The 25,200-nt window shown below is 38.3% G+C and overlaps 2 protein-coding genes across 2 annotated transcripts in view; one reads left to right on the top strand and one right to left on the bottom strand.

Moving 5' to 3' along the window:
* LOC100367502 (phosphatidylinositol 4-kinase beta-like) overlaps nucleotides 1–14,823 on the bottom strand; it is a 52,445-nt gene extending 37,622 nt beyond the window's left edge. Inside the window, exon 1 of the mRNA XM_085507777.1 lies at nucleotides 14,702–14,823. The gene's annotated coding sequence lies outside the window, so the exon portion shown is untranslated. The remainder of the gene's footprint in view (nucleotides 1–14,701) is intronic.
* A 77-nt stretch (nucleotides 14,824–14,900) lies between these two features.
* LOC102804229 (uncharacterized) lies at nucleotides 14,901–24,172 on the top strand. The gene is made up of 5 exons (XM_006812750.2): nucleotides 14,901–15,024; nucleotides 16,083–17,588; nucleotides 18,169–18,312; nucleotides 21,299–21,444; nucleotides 22,052–24,172. The coding sequence occupies exons 2-5, from the start codon at nucleotides 16,124–16,126 to the stop codon at nucleotides 22,193–22,195; spliced, it is 1,899 nt and encodes a 632-aa protein (XP_006812813.1). The 5' UTR covers nucleotides 14,901–15,024; nucleotides 16,083–16,123; the 3' UTR covers nucleotides 22,196–24,172.
* Nucleotides 24,173–25,200: the final 1,028 nt, after the last annotated feature.

Raw genomic sequence — 25,200 nt, 5'->3', positions numbered from 1 at the left:
TTCACGGAGGGACACCAAGGGAACGCTGACTAGGCATTCGGCTAGGCTGCTTAGCGCTAAGCAATATGCTTGAAATAGCTAAGCCAAGCTTACCTCTGTGTCAAAACTCCATGCCCAGGGACACCAACTGCGCGTTGGCTTGAGGTGGGACTTGTCGATTTACTAACGAGCCCAACTGGTGAAGTAAATCATGTGTTAGCCTGATGCGTTTGGCTATTACCCCTTGCCCGGGTTGTTGGTAACCAGTAGTCTGGGTACGGATTGAGGTGTACCGACATCTGGTGAAGCAGCAACACTACCTGTTTCATCCCTCTGGTGAACACGTAGGGCGCTGTGCCTAACCCGAACGGGGGGGGGGGCACCGAAGCTCGAATACTTGGCCCAGCTGGGCGATTCAAAAGAGATGGCAACTCGCTAGGTGCATCGGTACGTGCAGGTAGGACCCGCTTAAGTCTAGCGGGGCTAGCCAGTCAAAACGGTGGATGGAGAGAAGAACCCTGAATGGTGTCTCCATGTGGAACCGATCGAGGGGCACGTACTGATTCAGTCTGTCTAGGTTCAAAACTGGACGCCTGCCACTTGTAGATTTGGTACTACGAACACATTTGGGTAGAAGCCTGGACTTAGTTCCGGCTGGCAGTGCCCAACAGGGGAGACACTGACGAGGGGAAGTGGAGATTTCAGCGGTATGCCGTAAACAGATGTCACCACCTGGAAAGGTCCAGGTATCAGTCACCCGCCGTCTCCAAACTGGACTACACCGGCGCAATCTGTGTACGACAGGGATGTGTGGCCAAGTGTTCGGCAGTTGCAGGGGGGGGGGGGGGTGTGCTCCCTTCCCCCATGAGGCGAGTTCCCCAAGGCCTGAAGTAGTCACTAAGTTGTGACCTGGCCACTCACCGAACGCGTGCCTGTGTTTTCTGTGCTTGGGGTGCCCTCCGCTTGCCCATGGCAGGACCAACTGGCTAGCGGATTCGATCTGAACCCTCTGATTCATTGCACTCCGAAGCTTCGAGACTGGGGGGGGGGGGGGGATTTGTTTGTTAAATTTGTAAAGTCTGTATGAAGAAATTAATAAATCAATAATGACATTTTTTTCTACAACGGCATTTCAAAACTAAAGTCAGCGATTTTTCATTGATCTATCTATTATTTGTGTAACGCTACGTTCACCGTAACATTGTCAGCTGACGGCATTGCGTTGAACGGGTATTCACCGCTGCTGTTGCGATCATCGGTCCCTGACTTTTTTGTTTAAAAATACACAAATTTAGAATGTTTGCATTATTAATTAAAACGATTCATTGATGATTAACTAAGAAATTACATCAAAATCGGCAACGAAATGTTGTTTTTAAACATCGCGGAAAAACATGCACTCTGCGCCGCCATCTTTGTTACCTCAGTCAAAATCTCCGTTGTAACCCAGCATGCATCGGTTGTGATGTCACTACATGCGTTACGTCGCCTTAGGGTGGCGTTCCTCGGTAATGACGCACTATGAATGAGGTATTTCTAGAGGTCAGGGTTCGTTTTTTCCTTGTCCGTCTCGTCTGCAGTTGAATAATTTTTACTTCGATTTATTTACAGTTTTTTTTCCCCGATGCGACTTAATTTCACTTGTTTTTTTTAATTCTTGGTAATTAGTGTCACTGGCGATGAAGTAGTAAAAACGCAATTAATCGCAGTGCAGCAACTCGGGATAGACCATCCCGACGCAATGGGCAAATTATTACTACCCTAGTATTTTGGGTTTGCCTGCTCCGCACCCTTGATAGACTTGGTAACTTCTTGTAGACTTCCGTTTTTAGGGGCCCAAGCCTGTAGGGCGTGGCCCCTATTCTTATTGTTCGGTTTTTAGGGGCCCAAGCCTGAAGGGCGAGGCCCCTATTCTTATTGTCCGGTTTTTTTAGGGGCCCAAGCCCGAAGGGCGAGGCCCCTATTCTTATTGTCCGGTTTTTAGGGGCCCAAGCCCGAAGGGCGAGGCCCCTATTCTTATTGTCCGGTTTTTTCTTCTTTCTTTCTTTCTTTCTTTCTTCCGTAACTTTTTTTGTCAAGCCGTTTGAGAAAACCGCTGAACGGAATGGTCTGATAATGCTCTATACTGATAGTCCCTAATGTGAACTGGTGCAACATGCTTTCAGAATTTCGATTGGTCAATTAGTTTGGCAGCCATATTGGATTGAAATAAAACCGGAAGTGGCTGTTTGACCACTTTCTGAGGGTCTAGGCGTCTAGATTTTTTTATGGTATATAGTACAACTCATGTGTAATAAATATCAGCAATAAAAACTTTAGCGGTCATGTGACTTTTCCCGCCATTTTGTTTTTCCTAAAAACGGCAAAAAACACTTGAAAATCTTCTTCTTCAGAACCACCAAGCAGAATGCTCTCATATGTAGTATTTAGCTTCTATATATGAATCCCATTTAGGTTTGAAAAAATGTTTACGATTGGTCACGTGGTTTGGCCACCATTTTGGATTTCTTCTAAACAGGAAGTAGTTTTTTACTCTGGCAACACTTGAGGGATTATTTTCAATTTTGCTTCATGGCATCTGTGTATCAAACGCTTTCAGAAACCTAAGAAAGATTTCAGATCAGTCACATGGTTTGGCCGCCATCTTGGATTTTAAGCAAAATTGACCAAAAGTTTGGGCATTTGTTTCTCAGAGGTGATTCAACCAATCTACTAGATGTTTTTATATTTACTATGCGTGGCCTTAGCTGCATACGAGAAAAATAATGTTATTTTGATCAGTCACGTGGTTTGGCCGCCATCTTGGATTTTGTGAAAATAGAAATTATGCAACTACATGTTTTGTATTAGTCTGATTTCTTTCAAATTTTGTATGTGCATTTGTGTCATCAGATGCATCATTTTGCCCCAATAGCACACTGTTAGGCCACGTGGCTGGGCACCCATGGGGTGGGGGCTTCTAACCTCATTAATATGCATAACTGTTATAACTCAAGCACTGTTGTAGTTAGGATGATGAATCCTGTGTTATTATGACAACCTTGAACAAGAGATTCGATTAAAATAACAAATGACCATATATGGTCATGTGAGCTCATTAATATGCATAACTGTCATATCTCAAACACTGTTGCAGTTAGGAAGTGGAATCCTGTGTTATTATGACAACATTGAACAAAAGATTTGATTAAAATAACAGATGACCATATATAGTCACGTGAGCTCATTAATATGCGTAATCGTTATATCTCAAACACTGTTGCAGTTAGGAAGATGAATCCTGTGTCATTATGACAACAGTGAACAAGAGATTTGATTAAAATAACAGATAACCATATATGGTCATGTGAACTCATTGATATGCATAACCATTATATCTTAAACACTGTCGCAGTTAGGAAGATAAATCCTGTGTCATTATGACAACAGTGAACAAGAGATTTGATTAAAATAACAGATAACCATATATGGTCATGTGAACTCATTAATATGCATAGCAGTCATATCTAAAACACTGTCGCAGTTAGGAAGATGAATCCTGTGTTATCATGACAACAGTGAACAAGAGATTTGATTAAAATAACAGATGACCATATATGGTCATGTGAACTCATTAATATGCATAACCATTATATCTTAAACACTGTTGCAATTAGGAAGATGAATCCTGTGTTATTATGACAACAGTGAACAAGAGATTTGATTAAAATAACAGATGACCATATATGGTCATGTGAACTCATTAATATGTATAGCAGTCATATCTGAAACACTGTCGGAGAGCAGGACATGTAACTTGTGTCATTATGAAGACATTGAATGAAAGATGTAACTGACATTAGAAATGGCTATATATGATTATGTAATCTCATTATTGTGCATAAGAACATAGCTCATTATATATCCTGAAAACCCTATTTCGATAACCAAACCAGGTAAATACATGGTACCAAGTTAATTTTGACCTCATGTTACTGATAATTCAAGCTACCTGATTGTCTAACATGTGACCACATTAATTATGAAACAGAATCTTGTCAGCTTGGGCCCCGGTGACGCCGCTTGCGGCTTTAATTTCTTCTTTCTTTCTTTCTTTCTTCCGTAACTTTTTTCGTCAAGCCGTTTGAGAAAACCGTTGAACGGAATGGTCTGATAATGCTCTATACTGATAGTCCCTAATGTGAACTGGTGCAACATGCTTTCAGAATTTTGATTGGTCAATTAGTTTGGCAGTCATATTGGATTGAAATAAAACCGGAAGTGGCTGTTTGACCACTTTCTGAGGGTCTAGGCCTCTAGGTTTTTTTTATGGTATATAGTACAACTCATGTGTAATAGATATCAGCAATAAAAACTTTAGCGGTCATGTGACTTTTCCCGCCATTTTGTTTTTCCTAAAAACGGCAAAAAACACTTAAAAATCTTCTTCTTTAGAACCACCAAGCAGAATGCTCTCATATGTAGTATTTAGCTTCTATATATGAATCCCATTTAGGTTTGAAAAAATTATTACGATTGGTCACGTGGTTTGGCCACCATTTTGGATTTCTTCTAAACAGGAAGTAGTTTTTTACTCTAGCAACACTTGAGGGATTATTTTCAATTTTGCTTCATGGCATCTGTATATCAAACCCTTTCAGAAACCTAAAACAGATTTCAGATCAGTCACATGGTTTGGCCGCCATTTTGGATTTTAGGCAAAATTGACCAAAAGTTTGGGCATTTGATTCTCAGAGATGATTCAACCAATCTACTAGATGTTTTTATATTTACCATGCCCGGCCTTAGCTCCATATGAGAAAAATAATATTATTTTGATCAGTCACGTGGTTTGGCCGCCATCTTGGATTTTGTGAAAATAGAAATTATGCAACTACATGTTTTGTATTTGTCTGATTTCTTTCAAATTTTGTATGTGCATTTGTGTCATCAGATGCATCATTTTTCCCCAATAGCACACTGCTAGGCCACGTGGCTGGGCACCCATGGGGTGGGGGCTTCTAACCTCATTAATATGTATAACTGTTATAACTCAAGCACTGTTGTAGTTAGGATGATGAATCCAGTGTTATTATGACAACGTTGAACAAGAGATTTGATTAAAATAACAGATGACCATATATGGTCATGTGAGCTCATTAATATGCATAACCGTTAAATCTTAAACACTGTTGCAGTTAGGAAGATGAATCCTGTGTTATTATGACAACAGTGAACAAGAGATTTGATGAAAATAACAGATGACCATATATGGTCATGTGAACTCATTAATATGCATAACCATTATATCTTATACACTGTAGCAGTTAGGAAGATGAATCCTGTGTTATTATGACAACAGTGAACAAGAGATTTGATTAATATAACAGATGACCATACATGGTCATGTGAACTCATTAATATGCATAGCAGTCATATCTGAAACACTGTCGCAGAGCAGGACGTGTAACTAGTGTCATTATGAAGACATTGAATGAAAGATGTAACTGACATTAGAAATGGCTCTATATGATTATGTAATCTCATTATTGTGCATAAGAACATGGCTCATTATATATCCTGAAAACCATATTTCGATAACCAAACCAGGTAAATACATGGTACCAACTTCATTTCGACCTCATGTTACTGATAATTCAAGCTACCTGATTGTCTAACATGTGACCTCATTAATTATGTAACAGAATCTTATCAGCTTGGGCCCCGGTGACGCCGCTTGCGGCTTTAATCTTCTTCATCTTCTTTCTTCCGTAACTTTTTTCGTCAAGCCGTTTGAGAAAACCGCTGACCAGAATGGTCTGATAATGCTCTATGCTGATAGTCCATAATGTGAACTGGTGCAACATGCTTTCAGAATTTCGATTGGACAATTAGTTTGGCAGCCATATTGGATTGAAATAAAACCGGAAGTGGCTGTTTGACCACTTTCTGAGGGTCTAGGCGTCTAGATTTTTTTATGGTATATAGTACAACTCATGTGTAATAAATATCAGCAATAAAATCTTTAGCGGTCATGTGACTTTTCCCGCCATTTTGTTTTTCCTAAAAACGGCAAAAAACACTTGAAAATCTTCTTCTTCAGAACCACCAAGCAGAATGCTCTCATATGTAGTATTTAGCTTCTATATATGAATCCCATTTATGTTTGAAAAAATGTTTACGATTGGTCACGTGGTTTGGCCACCATTTTGGATTTCTTCTAAACAGGAAGTAGTTTTTTACTCTGGCAACACTTGAGGGAATATTTTCAATTTTGCTTCATGGCATCTGTGTATCATGCCCTTTCAGAAACCTAAAAAAAATTTCAGATCAGTCACATGGTTTGGCCGCCATTTTGGATTTTAAGCAAAATTGACCAAAAGTTTGGGTATTTGTTTCTCAGAGACGATTCAACCAATCTACTAGATGTTTGTATATTTACCATGCCTGGCCTTAGCTGCATACGAGAAAAATAATATTATTTTGATCAGTCACGTGGTTTGGCCGCCATTTTGGATTTTGTGAAAATAGAAATTATGCAACTACAGATAAAATAACAGATGACCATATATAGTCACATGAGCTCATTAATATGCGTAATCGTTATATCTCAAACACTGTTGCATTTAGGAAGATGAATCCTGTGTCATTATGACAACAGTGAACAAGAGATTTGATTAAAATAACAGATAACCATATATGGTCATGTGAACTCATTAATATGCATAACCATTATATCTTAAACACTGTTGCAGTTAGGAAGATGAATCCTGTGTTATTATGACAACATTGAACAAAAGATTTGATTAAAATAACAGATGACCATATATAGTCATGTGAGCTCATTAATATGCGTAATCGTTATATCTCAAACACTGTTGCAGTTAGGAAGATGAATCCTGTGTTATTATGACAATGTTGAACAAGAGATTTGATTAAAATAACAAATGACCATTTATGGTCATGTGAGCTAATTAATATGCATAACCATTATATCTTAAACACTGTTGCAGTTAGGAAGATGAATCCTGTGTTATTATGACAACAGTGAACAAGAGATTTGATTAAAATAACAGATGACCATATATGGTCATGTGAACTCATTAATATGCATAGCAGTCATATCTGAAACACTGTCGCAGAGCAGGACATGTAACTAGTGTCATTATGAAGACATTGAATGAAAGATGTAACTGACATTAGAAATGGCTATATATGATTATGTAATCTCATTATTGTGCACAAGAACATGGCTCATTATATATCATGAAAACCACCAAACCAGGTAAACACATGGTATCAACTTCATTTTGACCTCATGTTACCGATAATTTAAGCTACCTGATTGTCTAACATGTGACCACATTAATTATGAAACAGAATCTTGTCAGCTTGGGCCCCGGTGACGCCGCTTGCGGCTTTAATTTCTTCTTCTTTCTTCTTTCTTCCGTAACTTTTTTCGTCAAGCCGTTTGAGAAAACCGCTGAATGGAATGGTCTGATAATGCTCTATACTGATAGTCCCTAATGTGAACTGGTGCAACATGCTTTCAGAATTTTGATTGGCCAATTAGTTTGGCAGCCATATTGGATTGAAATAAAACCGGAAGTGGCTGTTTGACCACTTTCTGAGGGTCTAGGCGTCTAGATTTTTTTATGGTATATAGTACAACTCATGTGTAATAAATATCAGCAATAAAAACTTTAGCGGTCATGTGACTTTTCCCGCCATTTTGTTTTTCCTAAAAACGGCAAAAAACACTTGAAAATCTTCTTCTTCAGAACCACCAAGCAGAATGCTCTCATATGTAGTATTTAGCTTCTATATATGAATCCCATTTAGGTTTGAAAAAATGTTTACGATTGGTCACGTGGTTTGGCCACCATTTTGGATTTCTTCTAAACAGGAAGTAGTTTTTTACTCTGGCAACACTTGAGGGATTATTTTCAATTTTGCTTCATGGCATCTGTGTATCAAACGCTTTCAGAAACCTAAGAAAGATTTCAGATCAGTCACATGGTTTGGCCGCCATCTTGGATTTTAAGCAAAATTGACCAAAAGTTTGGGCATTTGTTTCTCAGAGGTGATTCAACCAATCTACTAGATGTTTTTATATTTACTATGCGTGGCCTTAGCTGCATATGAGAAAAATAATAATTTTATGGTATATAGTACAACTCATGTGTAATAAATATCAGAAATAAAAACTTTAGCGGTCATGTGACTTTTCCCGCCATTTTGTTTTTCCTAAAAACGGCAAAAAACACTTTAAAATCTTCTTCTTCAGAACCGCCAAGTAAAATGTTCTCATATTCAGTACTTAGCTTCTACATATGGAGCAGATTTAGATTTGAGAAATTCATTATGATTGGTCACGTGGTTTGGCCGCCATTTTGGGTTTGTTCTCAACAGGAAGTAGTTTTTTACTCATGCCACACTTGAGTGTTAATCTCAAATATTGCGTCATGGCATGTCCCTATCTAACCCTTTCAGAAACCTAAAAAAAATTTCAGATCAGTCACATGGTTTTGCCGCCATCTTGGATTTTAAGCAAAATTGATCAAAAGTTTGGGCATTTGTTTCTCAGAGGTGAGTCAACCAATCTACTAGATGTTTTTATATTTACCATGCCTGGCCTTAGCTCCATATGAGAAAAATAATATTATTTTGATCAGTCACGTCGTTTGGCCGCCATCTTGGATTTTGTGAAAATAGAAAATATGCAACTACATGTTTTGTATTAGTCTGATTTCTTTCAAATTTTGTATGTGCATTTGTGTCATCAGATGCATCATTTTGCCCCAATAGCACACTGTTAGGCCACGTGGCTGGGCACCCATGGGGTGGGGGCTTCTAACCTCATTAATATGCATAACTGTTATAACTCAAGCACTGTTGTAGTTAGGATGATGAATCCTGTGTTATTATGACAACCTTGAACAAGAGATTCGATTAAAATAACAAATGACCATATATGGTCATGTGAGCTCATTAATATGCATAACTGTCATATCTCAAACACTGTTGCAGTTAGGAAGTGGAATCCTGTGTTATTATGACAACATTGAACAAAAGATTTGATTAAAATAACAGATGACCATATATAGTCACATGAGCTCATTAATATGCGTAATCGTTATATCTCAAACACTGTTGCATTTAGGAAGATGAATCCTGTGTCATTATGACAACAGTGAACAAGAGATTTGATTAAAATAACAGATGACCATATATGGTCATGTGAACTCATTAATATTCATAACATTTATATCTCAAATAAATATACATGTATGGAACCAACTGCATTTCGACCTCATGGTACTAATCATTCAAACTAATTGTGTATCATTTGACCTCATTATTTATGGCATGTATACTTGGGCCCCTGTGACGCTGCTTGCAGCTTTAATTAATCACTGTTTTTGTAAGGCTAACTATGTACAAAGGCGAGATTACCTTTCGATCAATACATGTTATTGTTTTAAAGATGTGCTAGACGAGGCTGACACTTGTAAACAATACAACGTGAATAAGCATCGCGGGCAGGATTTCAAGGATCGCGGGCGAAACAAAAGCGACGCGGCTGTTTGTCTAAGCGACGCGGGCCCGCAGTGCTTGAAAGGCCTGGGGAGAACACTGTGTCTAAGGCCGCGTCTCGTAGCACAGTAGTGGCCCTGGCCAAGCGAGCCAGGCAACACTAGGGGGTGTCGCACGTAGATGTGCGGTGGCCCACCAGTAAAAATGTCGCCTGGTCGAGGAGGCTGGTGCGTTCTGCCTCCAAGGTCACCAGAGTGCTGGGCACGCATAATAATGCGCTCAAGCAACTCTGCCCTCAGGGCTAGATGGGTCGTCCTCAATTGGCAAAGACACCCATGGAACGCGGCTATCCCCCTTTGCCCGGTTTGCCAAATTCGTGGTACCGGGGTCTGGGGAAGGAGCCTTGGAATCCGGTTGGGGGCGTTTTGGTCTCATCCCATGCTATGGGGTCTGATCCCGAAACACACCAACCGGGTAGCATTTGGTCCAGTGGGAAGTGTTGCCTAACATTATCCCCACCCGGGGGCCTTAAGCATTACATCCTCCGCGGCTGACCAACGCCGCCCATCAACACAGTTTGCGTGCTCTGCGCCCCACTCCGCACTCAGACGGACAGGGGAGAGATGTGCCGACGGGGTTGCTTTGGATCCCGATGCCCGTGATCCCATAAGCGTTGAAGCAACCTTAGGTGGTCGCTTTAGGATCAAGGGTGGGGGTATATACATCGTATCACTGGGATCGATGATACTCCGCCTCACCCCAAAAGCGTGGCTCACCGAGTCATACAGATGGAAGACTCTGAGGGACTGCCCGGAGTACCGGCTGTATCCAACGCGAGCGAACGCGTCTCCTTTAACTTAAAATATGTGAGAGGGAGCGTGTTCGACTGTGCGTCTCATGACAGGGTCGGTTCCCTCTGGGGACGCCCGTGGGACGGTAAGAAAGGAGTCAAAACCCACAGCGGGGACCGGACACAAGGATAAATTCGTTACCGTTGTACAGTTACCGCGTGACGAACCCTAGCTGACTGAAAGTGGGGGGGGGGGTTCAACGCGTGCCCTGCCCTGAAAGCCCTGCCCCGAGATCGGAGACTTGGCTGCCAGCACCCCGTTGGCATTCAGTGCCCGCGGATCCAGAGAAGGACCGGTGCAATTAGCCTGAGCCTCGGCCATCCCCCAAAATAGTGGGAGAGCCGTGACTGGGAACGGAGGTTCCCCGGAAGAGACGTGTTTGAATGCAAACATGCTTTCGTGTCTTTTCCTGCTTGCCCACCGAGGGGACACAGTGGAGACAGCTCGCTCCGACTGCGTCTGATCTACCCGGCCTGCCAGGGACGCAATTGCCCCGACAGTCCTTCGACCAAAGCCCTCAACTCGGAGGCAAACTCGGCGCCGTGCGAGGAAGGGTCCACGAAGAGACCCGCAACGGGCCCCATAGGAGGAAAGCCTCCAGGGGCACAGCCTCGCTGCAGCCGGTAAAATCGGGTAAAAAACACCGCCTGAAAAAACAGACTGTGAGGATGCCCTCCGATCAGCGGGGGAGACCGAGAAAATATCGGTACCTCCGCCGTCGGGCCTCTTACTCGACGTCCCGGTACATGAAGTACCGGTAGCCGAGCGTGAGGACTTTCCACTCATGCAAAACACGCAACTCACTTTAACCGATTTGTTTACTGGACGCGCGACCTTGCTGTGACGCGGTCAGTGTCAGCGATTTTGATGGCTCTGAAAGAAAATCTCAGGCCTCAGAACTCCAGTGAAAAAAACACGCTTTCACGCAAAAAACCACGAAACCCACACGTAGCCACGACAAAGCATCTCAGATGCGGGTTCTATGCTGGTAGATTCTGAATAAACCACTGTACGGTCGGCTCGAAAGACGAGGAGACCGGAAGAAAAAGGCAGCGAGCCTTGGATCTGTCATTACATCGATATATTGCTAAATACATTAAAAATAAAAGACGACATGCATGAGGGAGACGAATTACAGTTGTAAAAGGTGCCGCCATGAAATCAACATGCGACTACGTAGTGGCGCCGGATTTTGATTTCTTTGCTGTGAAAAATACTACACACAAAGGGGAAAACGACACGAGGGTAAAAAAAGACAAGGAAAACTTATCCTACCAGCTACCATGTCGGATGCCGAGCAGCGGCAACAACCCAAGCTATAAATCCGGACAGGAAAAAAAGCAGGCGATCCAGCAGAGCTTGCTAGATTTCATCTCCACTCGAGGCGGAGAGAAATTAAGAGTGAAGGACGGCTACCTGTGGCGCTGCCAGGTGGCCTCGGTCACGTGGGTTCGTGACGTAAGGGGTAAAAGAATCTTGAGGTCATGGGGCTTCCCCTGACCTGGATTCTATCTCTCCGTCACCGGCAGAATCGCTGATTAATGCCTACAGTTCAAAATAGTCATTTTGACTGACCGGAGTCTATGGTGGGTAATTGAACGTAGTGAATTTGTAGTTTTCAAGAAGAAGTTGAAAAAGTAAAAAGTTGACACAGAGCTGACAGACGACAAGGTCATTTTTGATGACATTACGAACAATTAAAACACACTACAAAATATATAAACATCGTGCTCCCCAGTATAAACCTTAAATTTTGTGGCCAATTCCCATATGAAAGAGATGTTAAGTTATTCATACAACTTATTAATATATTCTCCAGTTTCCAAAATATCCAAGAAAAGTGCCACTATACTAGAAATGCCCTGGGGCGTACACTGTGCAATGAAAATTCAAAAGTCTGTCAGGCCAGGCGACCATTGCTGTTCCAATGTAATTACGCAAGCTCTAAGGATTAAAACCATATCTCTTTAGCACTTAATTAAAGTTCTAAAGTCATTACCCCACGTTGTGTTTGATATGGGACTCATACATGTAGCAATGTATACAATGTACCGGTATGTCAGATACATTTTTTGTTTACCCGTAATTCAAACATGACCTGTGAGACAACAGTAGCGCTTTAATAGAACAATAAATATAATTTTTCTATTCTCCATTATGCAGTAAACTTTATTATTTTTACTTCATTCAAAATTGTTGAAACATCTGTATCTTTTGGTTATCAAGTGTAGAGTGCCAAAAAAAAGTAATACAAGCGATAACTCCTAATTTTAATTAAGGCATTGTCATTATCCCTATTATATCTACTCAAAAATAACATAAATCCCATTCATAGAATGTTATTCATAAGAATTTATTCAGATGGCCATGCAATTGTATTGTATTGTATTCAAAAGAGTATGACTTTATTATTTGTTGTGTCTTTGTTAAAACAATATTAATCGAAATGAAAAATCAAATATTTGTAAAAAATGCAGAAATTTATAGAAATGTGATTTGTTTACTTATTAGTTTGTTCACATCAATGATTTCATCATCTAAGAGGTGATGACCTAATGCTATTTAGTTTATAATTGATCAAGCACAAAAGTTTGAGTTTTAACTGACAGAAATTTTCTCTTTTTCTGAAATTAATGTTGTTCATGAGAACAATATTTTGTGAAAGTTGCATTGGCAGGGGTCGAAATACCCTTGTGCATACTGCACTAGGCACATAGATTATTACCTAGTGCAAGTAAACTCAAAATATAATAATAATAATAATAATAACTTTATTACACTACTAAAAACCTTCAGAGGGTTTTTGTATGGTAAGGAACATAAATACATACAATACATAAGAGATAAAAATAAAATGTTAGTAAAATAAAAGAAAAAAATAAATTAATTACTTTCTGTGGTTTTAAAAATTGTGCTCTTTAAGTATTTTGCTAAAGCTATGTTATTCTCCATAATCTTTTTAAATATGGAATTCACATCCATTGTGTAAATATTTATTGCACACTCATCAAACAGTTTTTTTCTTTGTTCTATAGAGCCAGTACAAAATATCAGGAAATGTTTTTCATCTCCTAATGCTTTAGTGTTACATTTATTACAGTGTCTATTTTCTAATTCTATTTTGGGCTTTGTTCTTCTACCTAATTCTATTTTTAAGTTGTGGTCACTCAGACGGAATTTTGAAAGCATTTTCCTGAGGCTGAAATTTGAAATGTTTTGCAAATAATTTTCCATATTATAGCTTACTTTGAATAGTTTGTATGTTCTCAGTTTTGTTCCCCTATTTTCATTGGTTTCACTGAAATTTAGTTCTTCTCTCCATCTTTGAATATAAATCTCAGATAGTCTGAGTTTTACTTTTTTTAGTATTTGATTCCGATTTTCCATATTGTGATCATGCACACTGTGCATGTAGAAATTAACACATTTTCTCATTATATTCACTCAGCCTAAATTAATTCAACCAATATTGTAAGACAACTAAAAAAAAGCAAATTCTTGCGTGATCACATCAATCGAGAACCCGTAAATTTTATTAAAACTTTAAAACAATAAGTTAGTGCAGGGAAAAAATTCTATTTCAATCCCTGATTGGGTTAACTTCCTTAAGTGCATTCATGGACAGACAGAAGTAAAATGAAAACTCATCACAAAATATTATATTTCACAAAACTATAAGTTGGAACCCCAATAGATCAAGTAAGGGGACAGATCTAATAGGATCCACCACCACCACCAGCAATGTTTATTTACATTAAATGCATTATGTATGTCATAATACTCATGCCAGTGATTAATAGTCGTATATACCAAGTATGGTTATTATGACTGTATAGCGATGTCCCTGCCTTACGTGACATATCACTGACACTCCTTAACAGTTTATGTACGTCATAGGAGTATGGAATCAATATTTTAATTGGAAAAACATGAGTGAAGAAATAAATATCAGGTAATTATTTAAATTTTAGTGGCAGTCATATTTGTAGAACTGAAGTGTAGCCACTCCGCGGAAACTGAGTAACAACGCAACGCACTATTAAATTATTGTGAACTTGTCGACCACTTTGCTCTGCTTTACTAACGGCGTGGTTTTTTTGTTCGAGCTTCCTATTAAACTACGAAATGGTTGCATCGGTATCACGGCAAATAGCAACTGCATCGGTATCACGGCAAATAGCAACTGCATCGGTATCACGGCAAATAGCAACTGCAAAGGTACACGTATAGCGTACAAGCCACTGCGACGTTTTTTTCAAAGTAACGCTTCGTTTTATTTTTCTAAAATGTACACTATTTCAACGTAAGTAGGAATTTTACAATATATTGGTTTAGGGCAATGTTAAGTATATTACCTGACGTTGAATCAGCGTATTTACTCCCATTTTCGCTGAAAAACAAGATGAAAAGCCTTCCCAATAGATACTAACTTCGGAGATCCGCCATGTTGGATATCTCGAAGATCACATCAAATCACGTGGCTAGCGAGACTCGCAAATTCTCGAATCAATTGGCGACGGCTGGTGGCGCCGTCGTAAACATTTGGTTGCTGTTTTGTCGAGTAACATTTGATCAAGACGAGAGAGTCATTTTTTGTTATTGTAATATTTGGATATTTCTGTCACGATAATGAACTTCTGAAGGACATTGCCATTTTCTGTGACAGTAGCTCAAGAAGGTATGATATTATTTGATTTATGAAATATGGGCAGTAGTAGAATCCCGGTGTAGAATCAGATTTTCATCACCGTCTCATTGAAATTTGTATTGTGGATTTCACGTGTCCAAGGCAACTGTACGTATTTTGTTCAATTGCAGAATCTATGTTTTCTTGATGTCGCCTAGAAGCAATTGTCTCGTTATCCTAACCATGTCTGTATGTCACAGTTTGTGTGTGATTGTAGTGGTGAATGAATAAGTAGGCAACCCTTGTCATGCATTTACCCAGTGTGCATTACAGGCTCGCGATATCAATGTCAGTATAGTATTAGTAAATAAATTTATTTCGATAATGTAGGTCTCGGTTCACTGTACAATCAACACTTTGCTAAAAACGACATAAAAGAAATATTTCTTATTATATTTTTAAAAAGAAACATTATATCTCTGAATTTTAAAGCAGGAGGGTCGTCACCTGCGCATGTGCGGCAATAACAATACATGCTAAAAACGTAAATGGCCATCTGACACATATGCAGATGACGACTCCCTTGCTTTAAGTATGTGTCATCAATATTGCCTACATTAGTTTTCATTAAGTTCTCAGAGTCACATACACACAACATTTGTTGTTTACATTTAAAATCTTAACCTGTCGGCAAAGAAAAACTATGTTTGTTTGGTCCAAAATTGACAAACAAATTATAGATTAATTCATAAAAAGATGCAAAACATTTTGACAGAAAAATCATGACATTCAAAGAATTAGAACAGTTGCATAAGTAGAAAGTTCTGTGCTCTACAAATGTACTTAAAGTGGGGAGTCGTCACCTGCACATGTGTCAGATGGCCATAGCGTTGCATTGTTTACAAACTAGCGTCCACTCATGAGCCTTTGCATTTTTAGCGTGTGTTGTTATCGTCGATTGGGATTAAATTCCCGCGCAGACGCAGGTGGCAACCCTCTCGCTTCAAACAAAATTTAATACCTTGCACATTTATTTGAGATGCATGTATGCTTCTAATGGAGTAAATACAATAGACATATCTAGTAAAATTTCTTCATTTGTGTTGCAGATGTAGCTTCACATATGGATGTATGTAGGTGAGGTTCCAACATGGCGGCGGTAACTCCCGCCCCTGACTGGGACAATGCTATTTTTCTTGGAAACATCAATAGAGAGTTGGAACCCCTTGATGTGCAAGACCAAGTTCTTCAGCTACTGCTGTTCTTTGGTGTTAGTCTTAGCAATGATAGTCTTCAAGTTAAGTATTCAAAGAACAGTGCAGCTTACATTGCATTTGTAAACCTTAGCAGCAGTGATGAGCAGAAATACGTTTATGAGAATCTATCAAAAGATTCGGGGAGACTTGTTGTCGATACTTTGGTGCAAGATGGGCGTAATCTCAAAGTTGATTACTATAGAAAGCTTAATGAGACATTGCCCTCCAGTGCTGTTATAGAGGAACATGTAAGTATCGTTCGTCCCAGCACCGCTCCCTCATCTTCTACAGCAACTACCCTTAGTCAGGGTCAAGGCCAGCTTTTTGCTCAAGAGGAAGATCAACTTGAAGTGCACGGCCATAGTTACCAGTTTCAAGAAAGAAGGTCTGTTACCAGACACTCATTGGTCGCAGAGTCGGTCAGAAATGATGAACTTGGTAATTATAGCATGCAGCATGACCAGATTAGAGTGACACCAATACCACTCAGAGATGATTATGGCCCTCGTCCTCATCCTGAAAGTCAAAATGGTAATCAAGAGCAAGCTGAAGCAATAGTCTCAAGAGATATTGCTACTTCAGAGAATTCTGACAGGACTGGTGCAAACGGTTTTAGGAATGCCCCACCTCCAGACTCAAGTATTGTTGAACCATGCGTGTCTGCACGAACATTTAAAAAGAGGAGACGAAAACGAAGAAACAGAAGTAGAAATAGGCAATTACCGACATCGGATTCTGACACAGACGATGATCGTGTTAGTACAGGAACTTTTACGGTTGAGGATCAACAAATATCTCTCAACAATACATATACACTGGACGACAACGAGGCAGTGTTAGCTACAACCAGTGCAGATAGAAGAAACAACTCAAGACCACCTAGTCGACTCCCACAATTGAAAAACCGACCTCTTAAAACTACTGAACAGCTTGGAAGGCTGAAGAAACTGGGACCCACTACAGAAGCAAGTGCAAAGCCACATCAAAGTGTGGGCATAATCCCGAAGACCGCTCCACATATTCTTTCGAAGCCAATACAGTCACCACCAAAGCCATCGCAGTCACCACCAAAGCCATCGCAGTCACCTCCAAAACAGGCACAGTTACCACAGAAACGGTCACAGTCACCACAGAAACGATCTCAGTCACCACCAAAACAGCTAACATCCAAATCAAAAACCACTGAGGGTCTATCATACTCATTGGGCCAGAAATTAGGAAATGAAAATAGACATTTAGAGTTTAAAACTGGCGGTGGCGAGTACTTGCGAAAAATTTTAAAAGAACATATCAGTAAATACGTGTGTGGGTTTCTTAATAGTGAAGGTGGTTCCTTGCTAATTGGAGTTGGAGATGATGGTGAGTTTATGTTAAGATTTCAATAATTCTCAATATAATACATTATACACCAAAACAATCGAATTAAGCTGTTCGTAAAAATCTGTATGAATGTTTTACAGATGTGTTATAAACATCTATCTTATTTCAAGCTGGTGTCTTTCACTGAACTGTGACTACATGTATGCAAGTATGAAACAATTTACTAGAATACCACATTTGGGAACATATCGTTTTCCACTATGTGTCAGTCGATCACTGTTTTGTGCATACTTTATGTGCATAACTCTTAATAACCTCACAGTCTTTATAAATGATAGTGTAAGATTATTTCCCAATATCACTTACATCATCATCTACTTTTACCTTTGGTTTTGCTGATAACTCACCCCATGGTGCTACAATGTCTGAATGTCAATCAACAAGTGAAACCAAGAAATAATAAATACATTTACATTACCAAGTCTAATTTCAAGGAAGAAATTGTAAATTTCTTGAACTGGACATTTATATTCGAGATTGGACCCTTCTTATTTCTGGTTGAGAGAGTTTGGGGCAATCATCAACTGTTTACAAAATGTCACATAAATAATTTCAACAGGTACTGTACATGGGGTGCATTGTGATCAGATGAAAGAAGACCGAGTCAGACGAGATGTGGATTTTGTTATCAAGATGTTCAAACCCCATATTTTCCCTGAATTGTACTCTATTAATTTTATTCCTGTTAGAAATCAACGATTGGGTAAGTTTGAAACCCATAATTATTAATAGAGAAGTTGTTGTTGCTAGTAGTATACCAAATACCCCTGCCTTTAGCTCTGGCATCATCAATGTTATGGTCATGATCACCATCCCTTGGCCAGGCAACAAATCATGATATTGCCCTCACAAACATGTGTTATTATATCATCAGGAGCTAAAAGTTCTAAAAATAAAGCTGATTCAACTATCACACTGCTACTGGCCACACTAAAAAAAAACAATATTTTTTCGGATGTTCCTCTGGTAGGACATGAACAGGAAGCTAAAGTTGGTTTATAACTAAAACTGGCGCCCCATATATGCAGTTCGGAAAGAACATTTAGTCTTCAGAAGTCACTTGACTTTATTACTAGCACAAATTTTTCTGTTATATTATATTCACATAAGTTGACCCTTTGACCTAGATCTTGATAAGATAACTAACATTTTTTTCCACAATATTCTGTTTGCATTGAATATATTTTCATTCTTTTTTCCTACCATGACATGGTTACTAAATTTTAGTTACAGTGATGTCCATCCCTGGTATGTTGTGTTTGGTTTTCTATAATAATTATCCACAGGCCACGTCTATTATATTACATTGATCAACCTACCTCTGGCACTCTGTCAACAGTTGTATTACGTTCCACATAATTTTTCTCTGAAATTTTCATGCTGCTGTCATAATTTAGCAAGTTCCAAATACTTATCTACAGACTATCGGCTCCAATGTAACACAGCTAAATTTGTTCTCATCTCGTAGTGCATAGAATGAAATGCGATTTGCTTGTTGTGAGAAATGTTTAGAGTGTTTTTGAAACTTTCAACTTGACTTGTATCCAATGCATAGACGTAATTTGTGGCATACAATGCATTTATTAACTACTGAAAAATCTGTATTAGAAGCCGCAGCTTCTATTAAAATGGTACAATGCAACAGATGGGATGTGGCTTCTATTAAAGCATCTACACATATGAGAAATGGTGTCTGGTTGTTTAAAAAGAATGGATGCGGCTTCTATTAGGGATGCAGCTTCTAATACAGATTTTACAGTACTACATGCATATTGAGTAAATTCTCTACTACACAGCTCATGATAACTAGTTTGTCTGGTTCATTGTACCAAATATTCCACCCCTGGGTTTTAGTTTGACATATTACAAATATTGCGTGTGTGACTGCTTTCTAGAGTCTTTAATTGTACGCAGCATTTACAGTCCATTCAATGTTGCATTTGAATATTTGCTATTACCACCAAGATCTGCACCTGCAGCTGCTCCAATGTATGCATTGATACATTGTAACAATGTCTGTGCCATTGGTCTCTTGTTGGTGATCATTTGAACACTGCTATTGCAGCAACATCTGAATATACATGTATGATATGATTGAATACAATGCTAACCATTTCGAACAGAAAATAATACAACCTAGTTATCGATCCATTTGTACAAGGATACATTTTGCTCAAAGCCGTATGTAAATCAAAATAAAGGTTTTGGCTGTTGTCATGGCAAAAGTAGGACAAAACTATTTTTTTTCTAATTTGTTCACTTTCCTAGAGTGCAGAGGTGACCTGCCTGTCAAGTTTGACCAATATTAGCCCAGCCCCCCCCCCCCCCCCGAAAAAAAATAACAGAAAAATTAAAAAGCCATTCCTGGCAAAAAAAATTCCCAAATTTGAGGTTAAATTTTTCAACAATGAAAAAAGATATAAAAAAAAAATAGTAACTTGGGCCTACACTTTGTAGGAGGTGATACATTTAGTGCAAAGGTATAATTTTTTGGGCTGTTACCATGGCAACAGTGGGCCAGGATTTTACCACCTTACTAGAGTGCAGGTGTGATCTGTCTGCCAAGTTTGAATGAAATCGGCCCAGCCAAAAAAATCACAGAAGAGTTAATACGTGAAGATCGCCAATAATACCTCAAAGTGTAGGACTAACTAGTGTGTATGTAGGAATGTTCAGTATCTGACATTTCCTGACATGCGTCAAATTCTATCAGAAAAATTTTAAGTAGCCAGAAACTGGAGATCACAAATTAAAGCGTCAAACTCTGACTTCACATCCGTAGCGCCAGGCTTCCGTCCCTATTTTGCAGTAACCATCATTATGCAGTTATATTGTCTCATTCATCCATTCATGATTAATTCTGTAAAACATCGTCAATTCCATTGCGAGCACAGCCAACAAGGCACACCAGAACTAAATACATACTATATTTGTTCTGCTAAAAGTGATAAGTTAAAACCTGTATTTAATGTATGTAGAACCATTAAATGATTTATATTGACCATAGACACACATGCACTACTAATAAAAAGTAGACTAATGACATCATTGAAATGCTCATTAATATCACTAACAAGGGAATCCTTGCAAGGAACACAAGTCCCTTGTTTATTTTGTGTGTTAACATTTATACACTCCTATGATATTTTAAAAAACACCTAAAATTACACAAGAGATCTAGACATGCACTGTACATGCACTACTAATAAAGCAAACACGGTACATACATATACAGTTTTGAAACCACATTGTACTTCACTACCCTGTGTAGAGGAAGTAGTAGGAATAAAATGCAGAAGCAGTAATAGAAGTTAGCAAAATGCTTTGTACAAGACCATACAGTATAATGTATTCAACAACTCTTAAGTTGCAAGTCCAAAATATCGTAAAATCTGTATTAGAAGCCGAATCCCTGATAGTAGCCGCACCCTTTCTTTCTTGAACAATTGAGAACAAAAATTCATCATTTCTCACATGTACATTTTGTATAGATGCTCTAATAGAAGCCATATTCTCTATGTTGCATTGTACCATTTTTATAGGAGCTGCAGCTTCGTATACAGATTGTACAACTTAGTTTTTACAATGCTTCCTTTAGTGGGAGTGGTTTTCTGTAATGGTCCAGTACAGTAAAGCATTATAACTGACAATAACATAATCATAATACACTGTTTTGCGGTCTGTTTCAGGATCTCTAAAGGTTGTCAAGATAACAGTGAAAGAAGGCATATCCAACACATTGTATGAGAACGGTAAAGGCGAGGTGTATATAAGAAGAGATGGCAGTATACAGGGACCACTTAAAGCTCATGAAATTAAGGAATGGTGTAGAATGGTAAGATCCATCTTTGCTAGCCAGGGTCTAAGTATATTCGGCCAAGCCTCTAAACAGAGCTTGGCAGAACGACCATCAAATATGCGTATTCTAACAGCACCCCAGTAGTCAGTTGCGGCTAATCATTGTCCAATCAGTTTGTGTGTTACAAATCCCTCTTTGGCGTGTCATCTAAAACAAAATGGCGGCGCCATATCTCTGGTATCCTTGACCAATCATGTTAAAATTTTAGAAATACATCATATATCATGTCACACATATGCACCTTAATTCTGGGCCATTTTATCATTAAAATGCATCAAAATCAAGCATTTCTGTCATTCCGAACCCAGATCTTTGTTATACATTGACAGCTATTGTCCAACTTGGTACGTACATTGAACATATTTATAACAGATGAGATCAGTTTCAAAATTGCTGAATGTAAATGCTGTTCTATGTCTTTTATATTATTTAGATATACATTGACTGATCACAATCAAACTACATTATGCATCATGTCATTTGTTTTATAATCTGACTCGTTCAGTTTGGATAACCTTTGAACTAACAGGGACTATGTCATGACATAACTTGTTAATGATTTGTTACTGTTCTTTAATTCCAGACATTTAGTAAAGAGGTGGACACATTGAAGAAGCGAGAAAAGTTACTTGAAGCAGAAATTGAAAAACAGAAAGAGGTTGAAGCCCAGCTGCGAATAGATCTGTCAAAAAATCAAAAAAATTCCAAAGTCTGTGTTATTCTTTGAAAGCAGTATTTACATATATGTAACTTAACCTTTTAATTATATAGTATCGTATTTATTCTATATATTAGAAGCGCATTTAGAATAAAAATTACATTTGTTATATACTATGAGGTTATTATGAGGATACCGAAAAGTGTGCTTAAAGACAGTACAGCGGGAGTATCGATCGACCGATGCACAGCGGAGGTTGATGCGACCGCGTACTGTCTGAGTGCAGAAAATACCCAGTGCAATACCGCAAAATTACAGCATACTGTAACCCGTAGCATTACGGTGACAGATGTATAATATGAGGTTATTAGGAGGTTACCGAAAATAGTGCACGAAGACAGAACAATGGGAGTATCAACCAACGCGCAGCAGAGGTTGATGCGATGGCATACTGCCTGAGTACATTCTTTGCATTATCCTCACAGTACTGTATATTTGTTTTATCAGTAGCGCATATACTCATGTAAATTACAAGAGGTGTTTCTATGGTTACAATATGTTGTATACCTATTTATTATTATTATACATCTGTTACCATAAGTTACAGCGTATCATAATTTTGGCGTATATTACCGGGTATTTTCATCCTACCATATAAGGAAATGCGAACTCCAAATATGGAATGATACGCACATAAGCGTCCTCTAATAATAAAAACAAACATGACTGCCACCAGGGTTTGGTCAGACTTCACACAAAGAAGTTCGCTGATTCTGTTCTAAACTCTTTGGATTTCGGCATTCCCATGATGTATCCTTGGAAGAAAAAGATATAAGGTTATTACGAGGATACCTCAAGACAGTCCACTTCACATCGGCCGATACTCCCGCTGTCTTGTCTTCGAGTACTTTGAGGTATCCTCATAATAACCTCATAGTAATATTTATATATTAATATTTACAGCACTGCCAAAATAATACTATCCTACAATATAGTTATATCAGAGCAATCTTACTGAAATGAATTGGTGATACTGTGAATATTGTTCGATATCTGAATGTGTAATTATCATTGATCAAAATATTATGTGACCATGTACACCCTTTGATTTTTGAGTTGACAAGCAAATTTTTGCGCAAGGTATCAGAAAAGTCCTATGATTTTTATTCAACTGTTTTGTCCATTCCAACTTACTTTTGATCAAGTGATATGCTGATACAAATATTGCCTTGAATGTTTCTGATTTCTGTTTTGAAGCAATTGTACTGTATTTGCTACCTAATGAAAAAATGATTGGATGATATATTGATATATAAATATGTATATTTTATATATAATGTATAGTTATATTTTGTAGTTTTGTAGATGTTATAGTGCAGTACTTTAAATAAACCACAGTGCAGTGATCCCTCACCATTTTCAACCAAGGACAAAGCAGTAATTTCATGATGTTTTAATTTTGTTGCTTGACTATAAATAATTTTGTGTACCAACTTTTTTTCCCAACATTACGATATGTTGAAGCATTTTGATTCCTAATGTTTTCTATTTAATATCACTACTTCTGGTAAATTATTGGTGAAAGGACAGAAATCATTTTTTATTTTCATGGCTAGAAATTTTAAACTGGGTCAATTAATTTTACCATATCGATAAATGGTATTTACAAATTTGGTATTTTATTAAAATTTTTCATAAAAGTTTGCCGTCATATTTTTTAAATTTCAATATTTTTAGCTGACATGCATAATGATTAGAAACATAATAAAGCAAGCCAAGTTTTGGAGAGTAACTACCAGTACCGTTAATTTGGGTTGCATACATTTATTCAATCCTAAATTGCAATTTTTTAAACCAAATATATGTGTAGTTGCACTGTGTCATACTTTCTTTAGTTGCCATGGAAATATAAATCTGTAATTTCCATCATTCAAATTCTAGCTGCCAAAGTTCTAGTTTTAACAAAATGTATAATTTACTTTACTTTATTGTGAAGTACTATCTGTGTTTATAATGTCAATAAAAATCTCATTTTATTTAATGTAACTAGGTCAGAGAATTTTTTTTTATTATATGAAAAAATCTATAATGCTACCAGAAAAGTCACCCGAAATATCACAATAGCAAAGTGTCTGGTGAATGACTATCATATTCTGTAATGTTCCTAAGGCAATAACAACTTCAGAAATACTGACATTTACAGTAATTATGCAATTTTTTGCCATCATTTTAGTTAATAGTATATTGTTTTTGGCCATGTCCAATAATTTTGTACAAAGACAAGACATGGAGAAATGTTTATGTTTTCATATATGACTTGCTGGCGGCCATTTTGTTCTCCCAATTTTTTTTTCAAAATGCCGTATATTGACGTTTTGAAAGACCTTTATATCTCCAATTCCAATCTCCACCAGAGGGCGCGATTAACATGAAATGTGTATTGTCGACCAATCTGCATTATACAAGCATGTTAATTTCAAACTGACATGTCCCATATTTGTATTTATATACCCATTTCAAACAGACGAACTGTGTAATAAAGATATGTTTTGAAAATAATTGTGAATTCATAATTCCGTTTTCTCGTTAGAGGGCGCGATATATGTCAGTGTAAGAGGCCTCCGTGGTCGCTTTATCAAGATTGATAGATGGATAAGTCTCTGTACGGACAGTTTAAAAACATGGCAACTCGACAGAAAATCGTCGTGTTTGGCAAGCTCGGGTCATACAGCGCAGCCGTGAAAAAGGTTGAGAAACACCTAAACCATGTGGTTGAGAGTCACAGAACGACCCTGGGAGAGGTGATTGTGGAACGGTGTGGCAATATCGCCGAGTACAATGTGGGTCCGCACCGAGTCGACACCGTGACGGTGTTCGTAGTCATCGACGCTAAACAAACCAGAACGGCGATTACCCCTAAGTCACGGGACCACAGCGTTGACCATTGGAACGAGCTGCACACACTGTCATCAAAGATTTGTAAACCTCAAGGTAAAGCATAATACTGTATGCAACACATTACTACGTACTAGTAACTAGTGACTTTTACGGTTACTACAAATTAATCTTGCTTC

The sequence above is a fragment of the Saccoglossus kowalevskii genome, chromosome 14 (assembly GCF_978046115.1).
Source record: "Saccoglossus kowalevskii chromosome 14, keSacKowa6.1, whole genome shotgun sequence".
Classification (NCBI taxonomy): Eukaryota; Metazoa; Hemichordata; class Enteropneusta; family Harrimaniidae; genus Saccoglossus; species Saccoglossus kowalevskii.
The sequence above is the reverse complement of the archived record's forward strand: the minus strand, read 5'-3'. Positions and strand labels throughout refer to the sequence as shown.

Excerpts from the sequence above, each read along its gene's own strand:
- LOC102804229 (XM_006812750.2), top strand. The coding sequence starts at position 16,124 with ATGGCGGCGGTAACTCCCGCCCCTGACTGGGACAATGCTATTTTTCTT. Across the intron at positions 18,313-21,298 it reads TGTTAGAAATCAACGATTGG|GATCTCTAAAGGTTGTCAAG; the intron begins GTAAGTTTGAAA and ends GGTCTGTTTCAG. Across the intron at positions 21,445-22,051 it reads TTAAGGAATGGTGTAGAATG|ACATTTAGTAAAGAGGTGGA; the intron begins GTAAGATCCATC and ends CTTTAATTCCAG.